The 21353-nt window shown below is 44.1% G+C and overlaps 1 protein-coding gene across 1 annotated transcript in view; it reads right to left on the reverse strand.

The window, feature by feature from the left end:
* The window catches only part of LOC121290179 (anthrax toxin receptor 1-like), a 191107-nt gene that overhangs the window by 87834 nt on the left and 81920 nt on the right, over nt 1–21353 (reverse strand). Inside the window, exons 11-12 of the mRNA XM_041210436.1 lie at nt 18386–18455; nt 3828–3906 (exon numbers count right to left, since the gene is read on the reverse strand). Coding sequence (XP_041066370.1) covers nt 3828–3906; nt 18386–18455 — 149 coding nt within the window. The remainder of the gene's footprint in view (nt 1–3827; nt 3907–18385; nt 18456–21353) is intronic.

Raw genomic sequence — 21353 nt, forward strand, 5'->3', positions numbered from 1 at the left:
TGAGGCCTTTTCTGCAATCCAGTGGGCATTTCAGGAGCTGGAAGGCATCATCAGTCCCAGGAACATCCTTTCTATTTGGCAAGTGTCCTTTGAAGTTTTTGTTTTTGTTGAACCCTTTGAAAGGGTTGTTAATGAGTTAATTTGGCCAATTGTTTTAGTTTGTTCAAAATATGATAAAGACAGCCTGACACAGCTGGTGGCTTGCAGAGTTAGGAGCTACACATTTTGAATGTCTCACTTTGTCAATAAATCTAAAACTGAGTAAAGATGGACTTCTGGTTCCCCTCCTTCACCCGCTGGCTGGAAGGTGTGTAACATTTCAGCGAGAAGAACAGGATAGTCTAGTTTGTGGTGTTATGGTGGACACCATCATCGCTGTATTTTGGGTAGGCTCACTGTGCCCTACCAAGCTACCAAAGAGGTTTCTGAACACCGGGCTGTTGCTGGGTAAATCCAGCTTGCAAGAGAAGCCCTGAGCTGAAGGTCAATCCAAGCAGAGGCAGCAAATCGTGAGTGAGGCACTGCCTGGCTCAACCCTCTCTCCCGTGATTCAGAAGGGTTCATGTCCCACTCCAGAGACTTGAGCACAAAAACCTAGGCTTGACAGTCCTTGGCAGTACTGAGGGAGTGCTGCACCACACGAGGTGCCCTCTCAGTTGGATGCAAAAGATCCCATGACACTACTTTGAAAAAGAGGAGGGGAGTTCTTCCCAGTGTTCTGGCCACTATTTATCCTTCAATCAACATCTCAAAACACATTACCTGGTCATTATCACATCGCTGTTTTTGGGAGCTTGCTACCATGTTTCCTACATTGCCATAGTGACTACACAAATATTTAATTGGCTATAAAGCACTTTGCAACATGCTGAGGTAGTGAAAGGCACTACAGAAATGCAAGCAAATCCTTTTTGTTCTTTTCTTTGAAACTGGTTAAACCAGGCAGTTTTTGTTTCCCGACAATGTACATTGGGAGTTTGCTCATACTCGCACATCCGGTTTTAGAATGTCTCCATCAACCTAAAGTGAAACAGCATGACCTGGATAGGGGGATGGTGATGATGTAAAACCTCAGTCTGGAGACAGGCCCATGTGATCAGGTTGTCATGGGGATAGAAACAACAGTTGAAACCTATTGAAAATCAAGTGACAGTTTTCACACCTTGACACAGAAAAGAGGACAGCTGCTATTTAGAGACAGAGGCAAAGAGAGAAAAAAGCAGCTATTGCTGTGAAGAGCAGGATGAACAGTTTTTTTGTGTTAATGGGTGGAATTTTCCAGTTTTCACCCCCTCCATGGCAGGTTCAATGGCAGGTGGGGGGGGATCAATGTGGTAGGAGCTGAAAAATCAACTTCCCACTGGTGTAAAATGATGGCAGCATCTTGTGCTCCTGCTCGCTGTGTGTGTGTGTGTGTGTGTGTGTGTGTGTGTGTGTGTGTGGGGGGGGGGGGTGTTGTGGGGGGGTCGTTGGGGCATGGTGGGGGGCAGGGGGAAAGGGGGCTCGCAATTCACCCCAGAGGCGAGCATGAATCTGATTTTCATCCCACTAATGGGATCCCACCCCATCCCGCCCAATCATCTGGGCTGCCAGCAGGAAATCGCTTCAAAGGAACACTTCTGGAATGCCGTGGTGTGTACATGTCAGCACTTGGCTGAAAAAGGCCTGGGACAGCTCACAGAGAGCCAAAGAAAAAATGGAGACCCCCTAGTGACCCCAGAACATGACATGCAGCGGTGGGTGGGTGGATCCTCTCTGCGCAGCAGCTTCCGAATGGTGGTTGCTCTCGGCACAGCAGCTTCTTCCAGGAGGTGAATGTTCAAGCTGACATTCTGTTGGGTGGCGAGTGTCTGTACTGGGAGGGGGACTAGATGGGGGGGAGTGGAATGAAGAGGTGGGACAGGTATGGGGGCCTAGAGTGGGGTGGGAGAGGTTGGTGGTGGTAGGGAAAAGAGAGAGATGCTGTGGGGCTCATAGGATGGGTCATATGGTATGGGATGGGAGGATGGGAAGGGCCGTGCTGGAGTGTAGGCAGGGTGGGCAGTGTTGTGCAGGTGTGGCTGGACATGGGGAGGGAGAGAGGGAAAAGGGGTTCAGAGGGAGGGCTTAGTGGAATCAATCGAGGAGACCTGGTGGGGGGGGCATACCGAGGGAACCAGTGATAGGCCGGGATAGTGACGGTTAAAGGAGGCAGTGGCAAGGTGGGAGGGTGAGGGTGTGGTGATGTCGAGTGAAGGAGATGTACAAGTTGATGCAGATTCTGGATGAGTGGGGGGAACATGTCGAGAGGAATGGGGGGAGTGGGCTGCTCAGGAAGGTGGGGGCATTCAATATTGACATGAACGGGATGGAAGGTGATGAGTGCGGGTTGAAGGGTGACCATGGGGAGGTCAAATGTGATTCCTGGGGTGGGGTTAGCGGTTATTGAGGGGCGGGGGGGATGCATGGGTGGTGGGGGGAGGGGAATAGTTATGGACTCAACCTGGAAGGTGACAAGGAGCATGGCTACAAGGTACTATGCAGAGCCCTGTAGTGATCTTGAGATGCTGCATGGGAGTTGGGTCATTGGGGGTGGGAGGAGATGCAGGTCAGCTCAACTGGGCAACTGAAGAGGAACCTCAGCATGTAGTACTTACAATGCTTAGTCATTGGGATAGGTGAGTGTGTGAAGGGCAAAGGCTTAGCGTGCACGAGAGGCTTCTTGCGCACGGCTCACAAGGGCCCTGGCAAAGATCTCTGCCTCCCTGCACATGCCTGATTCCAGTGGACATTGGGTGGGGGCACATGCACAGGCTTAAGGATTATTGCAAAGTATAAGTGAACTATATTTATAGAAATATGATGAGCATAACAATCATAGTGCACCCCTGCAACCACTTCTGAGATCAGAACGACTTAATTTTTCTTCCCCTACTGCTGCTTCAAGGTGCTCTCCTGACATCTGCAGCAGGAGTGCAGGCAGCCTGCTGACCTGTTGGCCCTGTTACCTTGGATGACCTTGGTGGTCGTCCTCTGGAGACCTGAGGCTTGGAGGGCCCCGGCTTCCTTTGGCTGTCCTGCTGTGGGCAGCTGTTCCCTCTGCAGTCACAGAGGACATGGCTGAAGGGGTCACAGGCAAAGGGGATTCAAAGGTTTTTATGTAAAAGTCTTAAAAGTTGAAATCTTGTGCTTCGGTTCTCTCCATCGTCTGCTTGGGAATTCATCTCTTTTGAAAAGTTTATTGGACTCAATGGGAATGATAACAAGGAACCAGCTACCACACACATGCACGCGTGCTTTTACACACGCTCTCACACACAAATGCACGTTCACACACACATGCACATCACACACACACGCATGTTCACACACACGCACACACAATTGTCACAACCATAGCACACTGAAATGTTTCAAGTGTATTATCACAAGGGTAACTCTTTCTGTGCTGTGCCTTCAGGAAAGACAGGTAAAGACCAGACACTGCTTGGTAAAGAGCGAAAGGAAAGGAATTATTTTCCCACTCACTCAGCTCCCCAGAATCATAGGGATTGCTTTCCCCTTTGCCCAGGAATTATATTTAAATGAAATATCAAGGAATCAAACAAGTTGATCCAGGGAAATTCTTCACTGTTGCACAGGGTTCAAAAGGGAACATGTTGGTATTTTGGAGAGAGAGGGGTTAGACATACATGGTGGAAAGTGGGTCGGCAAGGTTAAGATCAATTGAAAGGTGACAGGATTATTGGGTTGAATGGCCTTTGCCTGCTTCTAAAGATCGTGACATTGATGCATAGAAGGAAGAGAGAAATCCAGTTATTTAATTCTAGTCTATTGCTTTTACTCACACAGTGGACAGTTGTGATGGTAACGAAACTGGAGATGAAGCTAAGACCCTCATTCATGCTGACCTGCAAGAACACCGCTCTGTAAGAAGACAAACATTTTTAAAAATTAAGCTCTCAACGTGAACCAAGAAAAAAAAGCCCAATGAATTAAGTTCTTGGATTCATAAAGATCACATCTTGAAAGCTCCCAATGTGTTTCATGTACAATGAATTGCCTTGAAGTACAATTACTGTGGTTATGTAGGGACATCAAGAGCTGAAATTGGATGTAAAACAGTCTTGAGTTCCATTGGAAATTAAGAAGGAGAACTGCTACATGAAAGGTAGCCTCGGACTGAAATGTGATGATGAATTATAATGCTGTAGTCTCTGAGCACAATGCAGTGCTGAATGACTGCAGTTCTTAGCAGAACTCCATCAGGTCATCCCACAGCGCAATGTTCTGGCTTTGAGTTTAGCACAGACCAAGTGAATGATTATTTTCCTATTGTTTCCAGTGTCTTGAGTCCAACAAATCATGCTGACACAAACCAATGTGGAAAACCAGTTGCCAGTATTGTTAAGATACCTCTCAAACTCTGAGCACTAGCTCTGGCAACAAAGCTCACAACACTCGTCACAGAACACTCTGCTGTCAAATAACAAGATATGGCTCCGAGGCAACTTCATAGCGACATGAATATCCCTATTCACCCTCAACCTTGTTACCAGCTTGCTCCAGCTGCAAGTTCTTTAACCCATCCAAGCAGGGAATAAAATCATGGGTGACGTTCTGCATCATGAAGCCAAAGCTAAAGGCTTTCTTCTCACACTTCATCTACAGACAGGCTTTTCTTCGAAGTTAGCGAGAAACATATCTTCAGAATTCATAGAATCAAAGAGATTTAAGCTACGAGGAGCCATTCAGCCCATTGTGTCTGTTTTGGCTAAGAAAGACCTATCCAGCCTAATCCCACCTCCCAACTCTTGGAGGTTTCTGTACTTCAGGTGCGTATCCAAGTAGTTTTAAAATGTGACGTGGGTTTTTGCCTCCACCCCACTTTCAGATAGTGAGTTCTGGATCCCCACCACCCTCTGGGTGATAAAATTTCTTTTCAACTCCCCTCTAATCCTTCCACCAATTGCTTGAAGTCTTTGCCCCTCTTGTTTTTGACCTCTCTGCTAAGGGAAATAGGTGCTCCCTCTGCACTCTATCCAGGGATCTGGTAACTTCTACACCTCCCCTCAGCCTCTGCTTCCTAAGAAAATAAGTTCAGCCTATCTAATCAACCCTCTGAGTGAAAATTCTCCAGTCATGGCAGCATCCTTGTAAATCTCCTCTGAACCGCCTAGAGTGTGATCACATGCTTCCTGAGCAGAACTGTATGCAGTACTCTGTGTGGCCTAATTACCCTTTTATACAGCAGGACCATAAACTTCCTGCTCCTATCTGAATAAGGGAAAGTAACCCCTATATGTACCCCCACATGTACACACATTGCACCTGTTTCAGCTCAACAACATAAGTGACAGCCATTTGCTGGTTCATTCCCCAGAGCAATGTATCGACCAATCAGAGTCAAGCTGTCTGGTTTAAATATCAAACAATGCTTGGCAGTTCTCTGTCAGTCACCATCAACTGGTGCGTTCTCCATAGCAATGGCTCTACCAATCAGAGCCCACTTGCCAACCAATCAGCACTCTCTTCTCAGATAGTATAAATTTATTGTTTCCCCTGATACTGGTATTTTCTTGTGAATTGTCCTGATGAATGCAAGACAAAAAGCTTCGACAAAAAAATTTCTTTTAGCAGCAATTCCCCCTTTTAAGTAGCCACTTCTTAACCATCTTATCTAGAGGTCCTGCTACCTTCAAAGAACTGAAGACATACACTCAAAGAGTCCTCTGTTCCTCTACACTTCTCAGTACTGTACCATTTCTTGTTTATTCCCTTGCTTTGACTGCCTTCCCCAGTGAAGTGAGACCACTGGACAACAAGACCAAATCACGTCTGGTCATTTGGTTACATACCCCTTGCACAGGTGATTCCATTTTGAGAAACACTCAAGCCTTTGATTATTCCGAGTACTCAGTTCCTGAAGGCACTGACTGGTGATAAGATTCCACTCCTTGGGCAATAATCACCTCCAAAAACATGTTCAATTTCTATCTTTAACCATCAAGTCCACTGATAGTCATTGGGTTTTTCAAATGGGGGACAGCCAAACCTAATCCCATGAATATCCAATGCCCAAAAGCACTCATTTTATAGTACAAATCACAGAAGCAGGACCTGTTCTTTCTGTTTTTAACTTCCATAGCTCAGGTTTGGTAAGTTCATATACATAGAATTACAGGTGTCTGGGAGCAAGTTAAATGGCGTAACTTAATTGAGGAGCTCAGATAGTTTATATATAGAATAACAGATATCTGGGAGTGAGTTACAAACTGGAATCTAATTGAGGGATTCAGCTGGTTTATATAAAAAATAATGGATACCTGGGAGTGAGTTACAGACTGGAATCTAATTGCGGGATTCAGCTGGTTGATATAAAAAATAATGGATACCTGGGAGTGAGTTACAGACTGGAATCTAATTGAGGGGTTCAGAATCAGAAACTCAATCCAAGATAGTCAAATTTCCAGTTAATTCCAAACTGACATGGGCTATGGGATTGGAGCAGGAAGCTAAGAACTGACGGAATGAATTGACAAAATGAAGCTAAATTTTTCTTGATTGTTGAGTAAACCTTTGCTGCAGTTCCAGAAAAAGGCTGGCAGAACAGGTGAGAAATAGGTTAGGACTTGTCAAAGGAACCTATGAATTGATGCCCTGGGAGAAGGAGGGATCAGGGTTCTCTCTTTCCTCCTGGGCCTTCCTGCTCTTCTTGTGCCTGGATTGTGCTCACACACTTGAATCCCCAACAATTGGGAATGGATGGTGCTCAAGTGGTGCCGATAATGAGATTCTGCCCCCTCACCTCCCATCACTGCCATACTTTTTCCTCATATTGTGCTGGACAGGTGCTATTAGTAGCAGTAAATTTTCTTAATAGTAGTCAAAGCTTATTATTTCTAGTAGGCTTTATTAATTAATCGAGAAAAATAAATTAATTAACAGTTAGTAAAGATGGCAGGGCAGGCGGTCTGTCGTAACTGCAGAATGTGGGAGCCCCTGGAAGGAATGCGATCCAGGGCAAACATATCTGAAGTGTCCGTGGCTTGATGAGCTTCAGCAATCCAGGTGTAATTGCTAGCATTGTGGCCCAGAGTTTCCATCCCAATAAGTAATAGACCCAGCAGTGGGTGATTGACATCAATGCTGACATGTGTAAGTTTCATGTTGGAATCAAAAATGGGCAACGTTCATCCTTCATGAACAGTGTTGAGATGACTTAAGAAGATGCTTCAAGTGATCAAGGAATCTTTTAGACTCATGCTCAACCCACATCCAGCCAATTCAGAGAAGCAATCAAGAAAAAGAACAAAATACTACACGGCCAACTAACATACAAATGAAACAAGGAATCTGCCAATTTGTCATGGAAATGCTGGAATAACACCTTCAAGCATGTGGTGTTAATGGAATTTCCATTCAGCATAAGCCATAGTAACTGGGGAGGAAAGGCCTAGTGGACTTGTGCTGATTTTCTTCAAAGCAATAGGCATTTACAGTGAGAAGAACGGCTGTGTTATTCCAAAGCATGGCATATGGCACAATCATACCATGGAAATGATCCAAATGCTATTTCAAAATTGTTTGAAGACAATTTTCCAAGGTTTTACTTGTGTTTCATCTAATTGCTTCTGGCTCCATTCTCCCAAACTCCTGCTGTGTTGGCTTTCACTTTGGATGACACATTGCTCATGGACTACTCAATGCTTAATTTGCTCAGTTCCCTCAGCGAGCGACACTTTTCCTGCTGCTCCAAGACCATTGGATATCTGGTCCTATTCCTCTACTTTCCACCTTCAGCCAGCCATGATAAGGATAGCTTGTAACTCTGCTCCTTCTCTTTCGGTTTATCTCTTGAAAGCAGCTGTCTCCCTGCAGTGAACCTGACTTGGTCATTAGCTGTCCCTCAATTCGAGGATGATATCCAAATAGGGTCGCGGGTTTCTGTTGTGGATCTTAAGCGATTGAGCACACAGGCCTTTGGACACATGCAGCATGAGCTAGTGGGATCCAGAGAGCAGAACTTGCTTCCTTTTCTTTCCTTCTCTGCCATTGCTCTGCCTCGTCATGAAAGCTTGAAGCGGCTTGATAGAGAAGTTGTCATCCATTGGTAACAAGTTCCTCCAGGTCATTAAACTCAATGCTGCCATGCTTCAAGGAGAGTTTCAGAGTATCTTTGAAGCAAACTCGAACTCAGTAGTAGGTTTGTGGGTGAGAACCCCTTTTCTCCAATCCACGGGAACACAGGTCAACAGTCCACTACTCATGGGAAATTTATAAACAACTCAAACTGTTTATGCTCTTACTTCTTTGTATTCAGGTTAAAGGCCAACAGAATGTGACCCAATAGTTCAAGATCATTCACTCTTAAGTTTGACCTGCTCTGCAGGAAGAGGCATTACAAGAGTTTATTCTTTGGGATGGAAGACATTCAAAACCCTTCACAAGAAGAGGGCCAATGGGAAAGGGCTCGGGGAAAACTTCCTAGAAATGAGGCCCCAGAAAAGAAATGGTTTCCTTCATTTCCCATCTTGTTATCAGCCAGCTCACTGGAACTGTGCAACGCTCCTTTTTTCTCTGCCAGCTGTTCCATTTTATATTAATAAGAAAGAAAATCCTTGGCAGAACCTGTTCAATCCTGTCAGCTCCATTGGATCATCCCTTCATTGAAGCAGTCCAATTTGTTTGGGTAGATGCAAATCAGATTTGCATAAAGCAGATTATTGCATACTTGAGTGAAGCAACACCCCATCAGTCAGATCCTGAAAACCACTTATTCAATTTGAACTTTAGCTCCTGTCATTCAGTCACATGAGGCTAGCACTCCTGGCTTGAAGTTCCAGTTTGGCTTCAGTATGATGGAAATGGTATAAAATATTGGGAAGGTAAACCCCTGCCAAGTAATGACCTGGAAACAGACATCAGCTGGTTAATCTCCTTCAAAGTAACCTTGTCAGGCAAAGGCCCAACGAAGTAACTTGCTCTCTCAGTACACTTATCCTGGGAGAGGGAGTAAGAGGATTCAATGGCAGCAGCAGTCGACGCACTGAATTGTTTCAATTTTTGAACCAAAACTTTCCATAAGCAAGTTATCTAAATGGTGAGGGATTGTAGAGGGCTGAGATGTTGAGGGATCTGGGTGTCGGAGTGTATGAAACACAAATGGCTAGTATACAGGTGCAGCAAGTAAGTCAGAAAGCTCATAGAATGTTATTGTTCCTTGCAAAGTGAATGGAATACAAAAGTATGGCGGTTATGCTTCAGTTACACAGGGCATTAGTGAGATCACTTCTGGAATATTGCATATGGTATTGGTCTCCTTATTTAAGGAAGGATGTGAATGCATTGGAAGCAGTTCAGAGAAGGTCTACTAGACTAATATCTGGAAATGGGAGGGTTGTCTTATGAGGAATGACTGGACAGGTTAGGCTTCTGCCCTTTGTAGAAGAGTAAGAGGTGACTTCATTGAAACATATAAGATTCTGAGGGGACTTGGCAGGTTGGATGTGGAAAGGATGTTTCCTCTTGCGGAAGAATCTAGAACGAGCAGTCACTATTTAAAAATAAGGGGTCGCCCATTTTAAAAAACAGAGATGAAGTGAAGTTTTTTCACTCAGAGGATTGTGAGTCTTTGGAACTCTCTTCCTCAAAAGGCGGTGGAAGCAGAATCTTTGAATATTTTTAAGACGGAGGTGGATAGACTTTTGATAAGCAAAGGAGTAAAGGTTATCGGGAGGACAATTGAGGTTACAATCAGATCAGCCATGATCTTACTGTATCGTGGAGCAGATTGAGGGGCCAAGTGGCCTACTCCTGCTCCTAATTTGTATGTACGTATGCAGGTTTAAGCTAATTATACTTGGCAGTGGAGGTGAGAACATGGGATGCGTGCATATTAGGGGAAGCTGCTTGGACATTGGGAGAGAGTCTGGGATTGGTTTTAATTCTTCAAGGTGATCCTGAAGTAAGATGAGGATTTGGCCACAGAGAGGATGACACATGGTGAAGCCAAATCTGGGAATGGACAAATGACTCATCAACCTTCAGATGCACATAACAGTACCCGGCCTTTGTGGAGTTGGGGTCAGTTGCCATGCGCAACAGCATGGAAAACAGAAACAAAGAGGCTATCAAGTGACTCACGAGGAGAAACAATTTCATGGGCCAGATCAAAAGCCAGCTCCCAAGGGCAGAGAGTGGGGATAGTGGGGAGTGTGAGCAGAGAAGAGTGGATAATGAGGGAGAGAATTTAGTGATTAGTGTTGTCCTGTTCAATTCAAGGTGGGCTAGGGACTGAATTTGAGAATCTTGGTATATGAGCCTGTGCCTTATCCAGCTGTCCCAGTTTTATCTTCAGTTGACAGAAGTTGTCATGTGTGGAATATCGGGGCCACAGTCTGGCCTCAAGCTCACCTGACTGGACAGACAAGTGGTTTAAAAATAACTGGGTGACCAATTCTGGCCCTGTCACAGTTTTGGGTAAAATTATTCTCAAGCATTCAGTTTGAGGCTGAGGCCCAATATTACCATTCGAATGAATCTTAAATGAATTTTTCATTGCACTGGGGTGTTTGGAGAGTCACTGGTAAGACCAGCATTTATTGCCCATCACTAATTACCCTTGTGAAGGTGGTGCTGAACCACCTTCTTCAGTACAACTGGGAGGCTTGCTAGGCTATTACAGGGGACAGTTAAGAGTTAACCACATTGCAGTCATTCTGGAGTTCCCATGAATTGAATTCTTGTGGCACAGTGGTCGTGTCGCTACCTCTAAACCAGAAGCTCTGTTCAAGTTCTACTTCAGGACTTGATGGGAGGCGCATTCATACTGCAGCCAAACAGGCTGATTATCAACCTGGGAATCCTTCCATTACGCCAGTGGCAGGTGCTAAAGAGTGGGAGAGTCTCCTGGTCAGCCGTGCTTGATGTGGAGTCATACCCATCAAGCTATAGCCCCTGACTTCAGGTTAGTGACCTGTTCTAAGAAAAAAACTAGCTATAGAAAACAAGTGTGCTTCATCTGCCTCATGCGGTTAAGAGATAAAGAAAAACCTCCCATATGTGGTGTTTTCACCATGAATTAAAAAGTATGTACAGCACAGAGGCATTCTAACCGATCTAGGCTAGTGCTTAAGTTTCACGTGAGCCTCTTCCGACCCTTCTTCATCTCACCCTATCACCATATCCTTCTATTCCATGTTTATTAAGTTCTTATTTTATGGTTCATTGTTTGTAAGGGCTATATTCTGTAACAACAAGGAGCAGGGAAGAAGGGCCCTAGAGTAATTGATATTATTTGATATTAAGTATCTTCCAAAAGGTTTAATTTAATTTAAAGGGGTAAGTCATGGCAGGAGAACTCAAAGCCGTGGTGTGCTCCTCCTGCTCTATGTGGGAAGCCGGGAACATTTACAGTGTCCGGGGCCAGCATGTTTGTGGGAAGTATCTCCAGCTGCAGCTCCTGGAAGCCCGGGTTTCAGAGCTGGAGCGCCGGCTGGAGACAATATGGAGCATCCGCAAGGCGGAGAGTATCCTGGATAGTATGTATAGAGAGGTGGTCACACCACAGGCTAAAGTCCACAGGCAGGAATGGAATGGGTGACCACCAGGCAGAGCAAGAGGACTAGGCAGGCAGTGCAGGAATCTCCAGTGGCTATTTCCCTGCAAAACAGATATACCGCTTTGGATACTATTGAGAGGAATGGCTTCTCAGGGGAAAGCAGCAACAGCCAAATCCTTTGTAACACAGTTGGCTCTGCTGCAAAGGGGAGGAGTAAAAAATGTGGGAATGTAATAGTTATAGAGGATTCCGTTGTAAGGGGAATAGATAGGCATTTCTGAGGCTGCAAACGGGACTCTAGGATAGTATGTTGCCTCCCTGGTGCTAGGGTCAAGGATGTCTCAGAGCGGCTAAGGACACACTGAAGGGGGAGGTCGTGGTACACATTGGCACAAATGACATTGGTTAAAAAAAAGGGATGAGGTACTAAAAGCAGAATATAGGGAGTTAGGAAGTAAGTTGAAAAGTAGGACCTCAAAGGTAGTGATCTCAGGATTACTACCAGTGCCACGTGCCAGTCAGAGTAGAAATAGCAGGATATATTGGATGAATACTTGGCTGAAGAGATGGTGTGAGATGAAGGGTTTCAGATTCCTGGGACATTGGGACTGGTTCTGGGGGAAGATGGGACCAGTACAAACTGGGCGGGTTACACCTGGGCAGGGCTGGGACTAATGTCCCAGGGGAACATTTGCTAGAGTGGTTGGGGAGGGTTTAAACTAAAATGGCAGGGGGATGGGAACCTATGCAAGGAGTCAGAGGAGGGGGAGTCAAGGACAAGAACAAAAGACAGAAAGGGGAATAAGAAAAGTGATAGGCTGAGAAATCAAGGGCAAGAATCAAACAGAGCCTCAGTGAAAAATAGCGGGAATGGGACAAGTAATGTTAAAAAGACAAGCCTTAAGCCTTTGTGCCTTAACGCAAGGAACAGTCACAATAAAGTGGATGAATTAACTGTGCAAATAGATGTAAACAGGTATGATATAGTCAGGATTACGGAGACATAGCTGCAAGGTGACCAGGGAAGGGAACTAAACTTCCAGGGGTATTCAGTATTTAGGAAAGTCAGACAAAAAGGAAATGGTGGGTGGAGTTACATTGCTGTTTAAAGAGGAAATTAACGCAATAGTGAGGAAAGATATTAGCTCTGATGATGTGGAATCTGTATGGGTAGAGCTGAGAAACACTAAGGGGCAAAAGATGTTAGTGGGGGTTGTATATAAACCCCCAAAATGTAGTGGTGATGTTGGGAATGGCATTAAATAGGAAATTAGAGATGCATGTAATAACAGAACATCTGTAATTATGCATGACTTTAATCTGCATATAGATTGGGCAAATCAAATTAGTAACAATACCGTAGAGGAGGAATTCCTGCAGTGTATATGGGATAGTTTTCTGGACCAATACGTTGAGGAACCAACTAGCAAACAGGCCATCCTAGACTCGGTATTGTATAATGAGAAAGGAATAATTGGCAATCTAGTTGTGCGAGGCCCCTTGGGGATGAGTGACCATAATATGATAGAATTCTTCATCAAGATGGAGAGTGACGTAGCTGATTCTGAGACTAGGGTCCTGAATCTTAATAAAGGAAACTACAATGGCATGAGGCACAAGTTGGCTATGATGGATAAGGAAATGTTACTTAAAGGGATGACAGTGGTTAGGCAATGGCAAACATTCAAAGAGCGCATGGGTGAACTGCCACAATTGTTTATTCCTGGCTGGCGCAAAAGTAAAACAGGAAAGGTGGTCAAACCATGGCTTACAAGGGAAATTAGAGATAGTATTAAATCCAAGGAAGAGGCATACAAATTGGCCAGAAAAAACAACAGACCTGAGGATGGGTGCAGTTTAGAATTCAGCAAAGGAGGACCAAGGGATTGATTAAGAAGGGGAAAATAGAGTACGAGAGTAAGCTTGCGGGGAACATAGAAACTGACTGTAAAAGTATCTATGGGTATGTGAAGAGAAAAAGATTGATGAAGACAAATGTAGGTCCCTTACAGTCAGAAACAGGGGAATTTATAATGGAGAACAAAGGAATGGCTGACCAACTAAATATATACTTTGGTTCTGTCTTCACAAAGGAGGACACAAATAACATACCAGAAATGTTGAGGAACACAGGGTTTAGTGAGAGGGAGGAACTGAAAGAAATCAATATTAGCAGAAAAATGGTGCTGGGGAAATTGATGGGATTGAAGGCCAATAAATCCCCAGGGCCTGATAATCTACATCCCAGAGTACTTAAGGAAGTGGCCTGAGGAATAATGGATGCATTGGTGGTCATCTTCTGAGATTCTATAAAACAGTTTCCACAGATTGGAGGGTAGCTAATGTAACCCACTATTTAAAAAGGGAGGTAGAGAGAAAACAGGGAATTATAGACCAGTCAACTTGACGTCGGTAGTGGGGAAAATTCTAGAGTCTGTTATAAAATATTTAATAGCTGAGCACTTGGAAAACAGTGGCAGAATTGTACAGAGTCAGCATGGATTTACGAAAGGGAGATCATGCTTGACTAATCTACTGGAACTTTTTGAGGATGTAACTAGTAGAGTTGATGAGTGGGATCCAGTGGATGTAATTTATTTGGACCTTCAGAAGTCCCACTTAAGAGATTGGCGTGCAAAATTAAAGTGCATGGGATTGGGGGTAGTGTATTGAGATGGATAGAAAACTGGTTGGCAGACAGTAACTAGTGGGGTACCACAGGGATTGGTGCTGGGACCCCAGCTATTCACAATTTATGTTAATGATTTAGATGAGGGAACTAAATGTAATATCTCCAACTTTGTAGATGAAACAAAGCTAGGTGGGAGTGTGAGCTGTGAGGAGGATGCAGAAATGCTTCAGTGTGATTTGGAAAAGCTGAGTGAGTGGGCAAATGCATGGCAGATGCAGTATAATGTGGATAAATGTGAGGTTATCCACTTTGGTAGCAAAATCAGTAAGGCAGATTATTATCTGAATGGCTATGAATTGAGAGAGGGGAATGTGTAACGAGACCTGGGTGTCCTCGTACACCAGTCGTTGAAGGTAAACATGCAGGTGCAGCAGGCGGTAAAGAAGGCAAATGGTATGTTGGCCTTCATAACCAGAGGATTTGAATAAAGGAGCAGGGATGTCTTGCTGCAATTATACAGGGCCTTGGCGAGATCACGCCTGGGATATTGTGTGCAGTTTTGGTCTCCTTATCTGAGGAAGGATGTTCTTGCTATAGAGGGAGAGTAGCGAAGGTTTACCATTCTGATTCCTGGGATGGCAGGACTGACATATGAGAGAGATTGAGTCGGTTAGGATTATACTCGTTGGAGTTCAGAAGAATGAGGGGGGATCTGATAGAAACCTATAAAATTCTAACAGGACTAGACAGGGTAGATGCAGGAAGGATGTTCCCGATGGTGGGGGAGTCCAGAACTAGGGGTCACAGTCTGAGAATATGGAGTAGACCATTTAGGACTGAGATGAGGAGAAATTTCTTCACCCAGAAAGTGGTGAGACTGTGGAATTCGCTACCACAGAAAGTAGTTGAGGTCAAAACATTGTATGTTTTCAAGAAGGTGTTAGATATAGCTCTTGGGGAAAGGGATCAAAGAATATGTGGAGAAAGCAGGAGCAGGCTATTGAGTTGGATGATCAGCCATGATCATGATGAATGGCGGAGCAGGCTCAAAGGGCCAACTGGCCTACTCCTGCTCCTAGTTTCTATGTATGTTTCTATGTATTCCTTTCTCCCTCATGTGTTTATCCAGCTTCGAACATACAAATTAGGAGCAGGAGTAGGCCACTCGGCCCTTCGGGCCTGCTCCACTGTTAAATGAGATCATGGCTGATCTGATTGTAACCTCAACTCCAATTCCACAGCTTCCTCTTAAGTGCATTTATACTATTCACCTAAACCACTCGCTGTGGTAGCTAGTTCCATATTGTCACTACTCTCTGGGTAAAGAAGTTCCTCCTTAATTCTCCATTAGATTTATTAGTGATTCAGCCCTCTAATTTTGGTCTGCCTTGCAAATGGAAACATTTTCTCTCAGTCTACCTTCTAAAACCCTATCATATACTCTCTTCAATGCTTTCATATCTTTCCTGAAGTGCGGTGCCCAGGACTGGACGCCATACTCCACCTGAAGCTGAACTAGTATCTCATACAAGTTCAACAACTGCTTTTTTTTCTCAAGGGCAATTAGGGATGGGCAATAAATGCTGACCTGGCCAGCAATGCCCACATCCCATGAATGAATACAAAAAAAGAGTAAGGATGTAATGTTGAACTTGCATCAGACATTTTGGGCGCAATTTTACGCCAACAGGATTTTACGGCCCTGCCTAAGTCATTCGACTTTTGAATGGCTCGCCACATTTTACAGCCCCAACCCAGCTACAATGGGGCTGTAAAATTCCACCCTTTAAATCTCTGTCCTCGCGTTCTCAATCCTTTCAGAAGTGGGAGCAGTTTCTCCCCATCTACTCTGTCCAGACCCCTGATGATTTTTAATACCTCAATCAAATCTCCTCTTAGCCTTTTTTTCCCCAAAGAAAACAGTCCTAACTTCTCCAATCTATCTTCATAGAAGACACTCGTTCGCCCTCAGCTACAGTATTGCATCTCGTTCTGGGCGCTGCACTTCAGGAGGGAGGAGAAGGCATTGGAGAGGCTGCAGAAAAGATTCCCGAGAATGGTTCTGGGGATGAGGAGCTTCAGGTACCTAAAAAGATCGTAGAAGTTATGACTGTTTTCCTTGGCAAATAGGAGGTTGAGAGGAGATTTGTTAGAGGTATTCAAAATTATGAGAGATAGAGTAGACAGGGTGTTAGTAAGATATAATAATGCTATTGGAATTTATTGTAAAATAGTGGTGTGTGTGTATGTGTGTGTGTGTGTGTATGATTTAATTGGATTAAAGACTGCTGGCCTGAAGGTTTTGATATATTAGAAGATAAGCTAGGTTTGAAATGGTAAGTAGGTAAACATGGGCAAATTTAGAACGTAAGGTGTAAAAGGGCATTTACATTTTTAAATAAACTAGACTAGCTTGAATTTAAAAGAGGGAGTGAAATATTACACCTAACCTGCAGAAGTTAAACAGTGTGTTTATTTTTCCCAAAGATTACTGGTAAAATTGGTACCATGAGGCAAAATCCAAAGACATAGTGAAGCAATGGGAATTTGCATTCAAAGGGGAAAATATGTATAAAGGAGAGAAGGCTGTGTGTAAAGGCTGACATTTTAAGATCTAACAAGTGTGAAAAGCCTTCAGTTCCTATGCCTCAAGCTGTTGTCCACAATGAATGGCCGCCCACGATCGGGCCCTAACTGTGATTTCACGCTGGCTGGCCAGTTAGTGGCCAGCCAGCGTAAAAGACATGTTGAAAGGCTCAGCAGAGCCAGGGTGGGGGCAGGAGGAGGGTGAGCTCGGAAGTCTGCACATGCACTGGGGAGCGCACGCTGACAACTCCCTGAGGGCACAGAGGTGCCTCAGGAAGCTGAAGATTTGAACAAAGGAACATAAAACTTTAATAAATGATATAAACATGTCCCTAGATATGACTCAGTCTCATGAAGAGGGGCATGCTTAAAATGATGTGGAAATTCTTTTTTGTCTTTTTTACTTACTGTTGGAATCCTCATCCCGCCCATGGATGATGTTTCATAAAAAATGCAAAGGCCACCTGGTCTATTTGCTCACCCGCCAACCGAACAGCGAAAAATACAACTTAATTAATAGTTTAAGGGCCTTAATAGGCCTGTTAATTGTTGGCAGGTGCGCTGCTGACTCTCGCATGCACCCACGGACCAATAGATCATGAGAGTGCACAATGATGTCGGGACACTCGCCTGACATCATCGCGTGAGATTTTACACCTGGTCAGGTAGGGCATGTACCCGCCTGCCCACAGGATGTAAAATCCTGCCCTATGTGTCTTACTGTTGTCTTAATGGAGGTGCAATTGGGAGTCGGATTAATTAGGGGATTTAGAAGTTATTATAGTAGTAATTTGCAGACATAAGTATGTGCTTAAATAATTTCTCTTATTAATAAATGTTTAATCTATTTTTGTAAAAACCTATAAGACTCATAAGAACATAAGAAATAGGAGCAGGAGTAAGCCATTCGGCCCCTCAAGCCTGCCCCACCTTTCAAGAAGATCATGGCTGATTAAGAAGGCAAATGGAATTTTGGACTGTATTGTTAGGGGGTTGGAATTTAAAAATAGGGAAGTCTTGTTACAACTATATAGGGTGTTGGTGAGTCTGCACCCTGGAGTACTGCGTTCAGTAGCACAGAGTTAAAGTAATTAGCAAAAGAAGCAAAATTGATATGAGAAAGAACCTTACACAAAATGAGTGATTAAGGCCTGGAATGCACTGTCTGAGAGTGTGGTGGAGGCAGGTTCAATCAAAGCATTCAAAAGGGAATTAGACTTTTATCTGAAAAGGAATAATGTGCAGGGTTACGGGGAGAAGGTGGGGGAGTGGAACCAAATAAATGGTTCATTCAGCGAGCCAGTTCAGACATGATGGGCTAAATGGCCTCCTTCTGCATTCTAACAATTCTGCAAGTACAGCAGTGACCACAGTCCAAAAGTACTTAATTGGCTGTAAAGCACTTTAAGATGTCCGCTGGTCAGGTAAAGTGCTGTATAAATCCAAGTTTTTATTTTTCTTTTACCTTATCTTTGCACTGCAGTACTCACTGAGTGACTCAGGCAAGCTTGACTTGATAATGATCTATTTGAGCACTGGCATGGCCTAAGGTACCAAGAATTCTATCCAGCTACCAAAACAGTTTTTGGTGGGTGGGGTGGTGAGGAGTAAAAATCTCAATTTACCTGTCAACCTCTTGTAGTACTGGCGCAGGACAGAGCAAATAGGTGTCTTCTACCACCAAAGGCTTCTTAACTGGAAGAGAAAGAAAAAAATCCCATTGAGTCCTTGTGAGGAATGTCAGAACCATTTAAGAAATTCAGACACTTCCACTCTTCCCCTGGAGGCCAGATTTTTGCAAAACCGTAAACTTGGTTAAGATATTTTAATTAGTATCTTGCCACAACACCGTTCGACAAACAAAATTTGGTTTGCATTTAAACCTTCATGTGATTTTTCTTTTATTTAATGCTGAAGAACCACCTGGTATTTTTTTCCTGCAATTATTCATTGCATGCTATTGTCAAACCAACCATAACGTGTTGAATGAGAGGCCACTTGGAACAGCCAATTTCCTGGATCCGGTGGATTTGTCCTGCTGCTGTCTTCTCAAGATGTCCTGTTCTAAATGTGTATCTTTATTTATAATGGCAATGTGTTCCATTCTCACAAAAAGAACCGCCACTTTCGATGGTGACAAATTATTGTTTCAATCAGCAACAATGCTTTTCTCACCATGTCCCAGATTGCCTTTGTTTTTAAGAACAACGCCTCGATTTTCAAATTCTCATCTTTCTTTTCAAATCCCTCCTCGGCCTCGTCTCTCCCTATCTCTGTGAACACCTGCAATACTATAACCCTCCAATTCTTGGCCTCTTGAGCATCCCCGATTTTATTTGCTCCACCACTGGTGGCTGTGCCTTTAGCTGCCTGGGGCCTGAGCTCTGAAATTCCTTCTCTCAACCTTTCCAACTCTCTTTCCTCTTTAAAGACCAAATCTACCTCTTTGACCAAGGTTTTAGTCATCTACCCTAACATCTCATGTGCCTCGGTGTCAAACTTTGTCCGATCGCATTCCTGTGAAGCACCTTTGGATCTTAATGCCACATTCAAGGCGCTAGAAAAATGCAAGTTCTTGTTCAAGGTCTCTCTTTTGGCTTCTAATCCTAATGTTCTTGCAAAGATGGTACCGTTCTTTTTTTTATCTCCCCCAATTAATTTTCAATTTCCTGGTGCGCTTGCAACTTGGTCAATTTGCCCCCAATGCTTTCAAGGTCCAGGTTTCATTTGTCATCCTTTACTGATGCATCAATGTCCCTGTGGAGGTGAATGAGGTAAAAGTGAAGACAGCAGCCTTCATGATTTTGTACTACTTATACCAAACCCGTGTACTCCATTCTTCTGGTGATACAGTGTGTAATGCGATAGTGGAATTGTGTTGCTGCATGGTACTGCCTTGGTTTCCAACGATGGAGGTACAGTGAGCACAGTATTTTATCAGGCCAGGTGGTCGTGTCAATGGCTTTGATGCTGACCTTTCATCTTTTGTGGCCTAAATTTTGAATTCAGTCAAAATGAACAATTGACAGATGCCTCTGTTCTTGCTTGTGTTCATTCAAGTTTGAGTTTCATTCCCAGTGCATTTGAGGCCATAGCAGAATCTGGCCTCAATCTGGCACTCATTCAAAATCTGAGATGGAGCTCACAGGATGTTTAGTGAGGGAAATGGAAAATCAAACTCCCCTTCTGGATTGGAAGCATGATGTTGGTGCAGAGGGACCTTTTACTTGGTACTTCCCTGACCTGGAGGCTGGTGCTGGGTGGCCTCAAATAGGTCCCCAGCCCCTATTTCTCACCTTGAACAGTGCAAATATTCAGTGGAAAAGCACTTAAGCAGGAAAGTGGTTGAGGGTCACTGCTCATGAAAGTGTCAGCGGCTGAATTAAACCTCCGTGCAGTCTTTAATTGCCTTCAGCACTCGTATTCTGCTCAGAATCATCGGGCTTTTAATAGCCTTGAGGTGTCTGAAAAATAAGGCTACTTTAATTATCGCTCTGCTTTGCATTTCAGCTTTTGGAATGCTCTCTCTCCATCATTAGAAAAGCTAACCATCAGCTACTTCCACCAGAACCAGAACAGTTCATTTTACATGCTGCTCCACACTTTTGTTTTGAGGGTTCTTCGGTGCCCAAGGCTTTAACTTTGTTGGAAACTTTGCAGAAACAACTTTTCCGGAATATTTCTTGTTAAACTTGTAAGTGGAAGTGTTACCCCTCAGCCAAGGGCCTTGGGGGCCCCATGCCTTGAGAATCCTGGGTAAGTAACTTGTAATTTATCAAGATACGTTCCTTGTGAGCGTTCTTTTTTAAAAAAAAATTCGTTCTCAGGATCTGAGCATCGCTGGCTTAGCCAGCATTTATTGCCCATCCCTAATTGCCCTTCGGAAGGTGGTGGTGAACTGCTGCAGCCCATGTGGTGTAAGTACACCCACAGTGCTGTTAGGGAGGGAGTTCCAGGAGTTTGACCCAGCGGCAGTGAAGGAACGGTGATATGTTTCCAAGTCAGGGTGGTGTGTGGCTTCGAGGGGAACTCCTAGGTGATGGTGTTTCCATCTATCTGCTGCCCTTGTCCTTCTAGATGGTAGTGGTCACAGGTTTAGGAATGTTGTCGAAGGAAGCACCTTTGTGCTGTTCATCCCATAAACACTATATGTATAACATTTAATCAAAATCACCATATAATAAATTACAAAGAGCATCTGACATATCTCATTGAACATAATTCAGCAATTTTATATAATAGGTTAAACAACGACAACTTATATTTATATTGTGCCTGTAACTTAATGTCCCTCTGCAGCACCTTGGGACATTTCATTATGAAATAATGTGATGACTCTGAGCCATATGTGGAGATTGTAGGACAGGCTGGTCAAAGAGGATTGTTTTAAAGGTGGAGAGAGAGACAGAGAGAGAAAGGAGAGAGAGAGATGTTTAGGGAGAGAATTGCAGAGCTTGGGGCTCAGGCAACTGAAGGCACTGCCATGAATGGTGGAGCAATCGGGGACGCTCAGGAGGCCAGAATTAGAGGAGAACAGATGTCTCGGAGGGTTGTGGGGCTGCAGGAGATTACAAGGTAAATTTAGCTCCCTTG

Source organism: Carcharodon carcharias, chromosome 17 (assembly GCF_017639515.1).
Source record: "Carcharodon carcharias isolate sCarCar2 chromosome 17, sCarCar2.pri, whole genome shotgun sequence".
NCBI lineage: Eukaryota > Metazoa > Chordata > Chondrichthyes > Lamniformes > Lamnidae > Carcharodon > Carcharodon carcharias.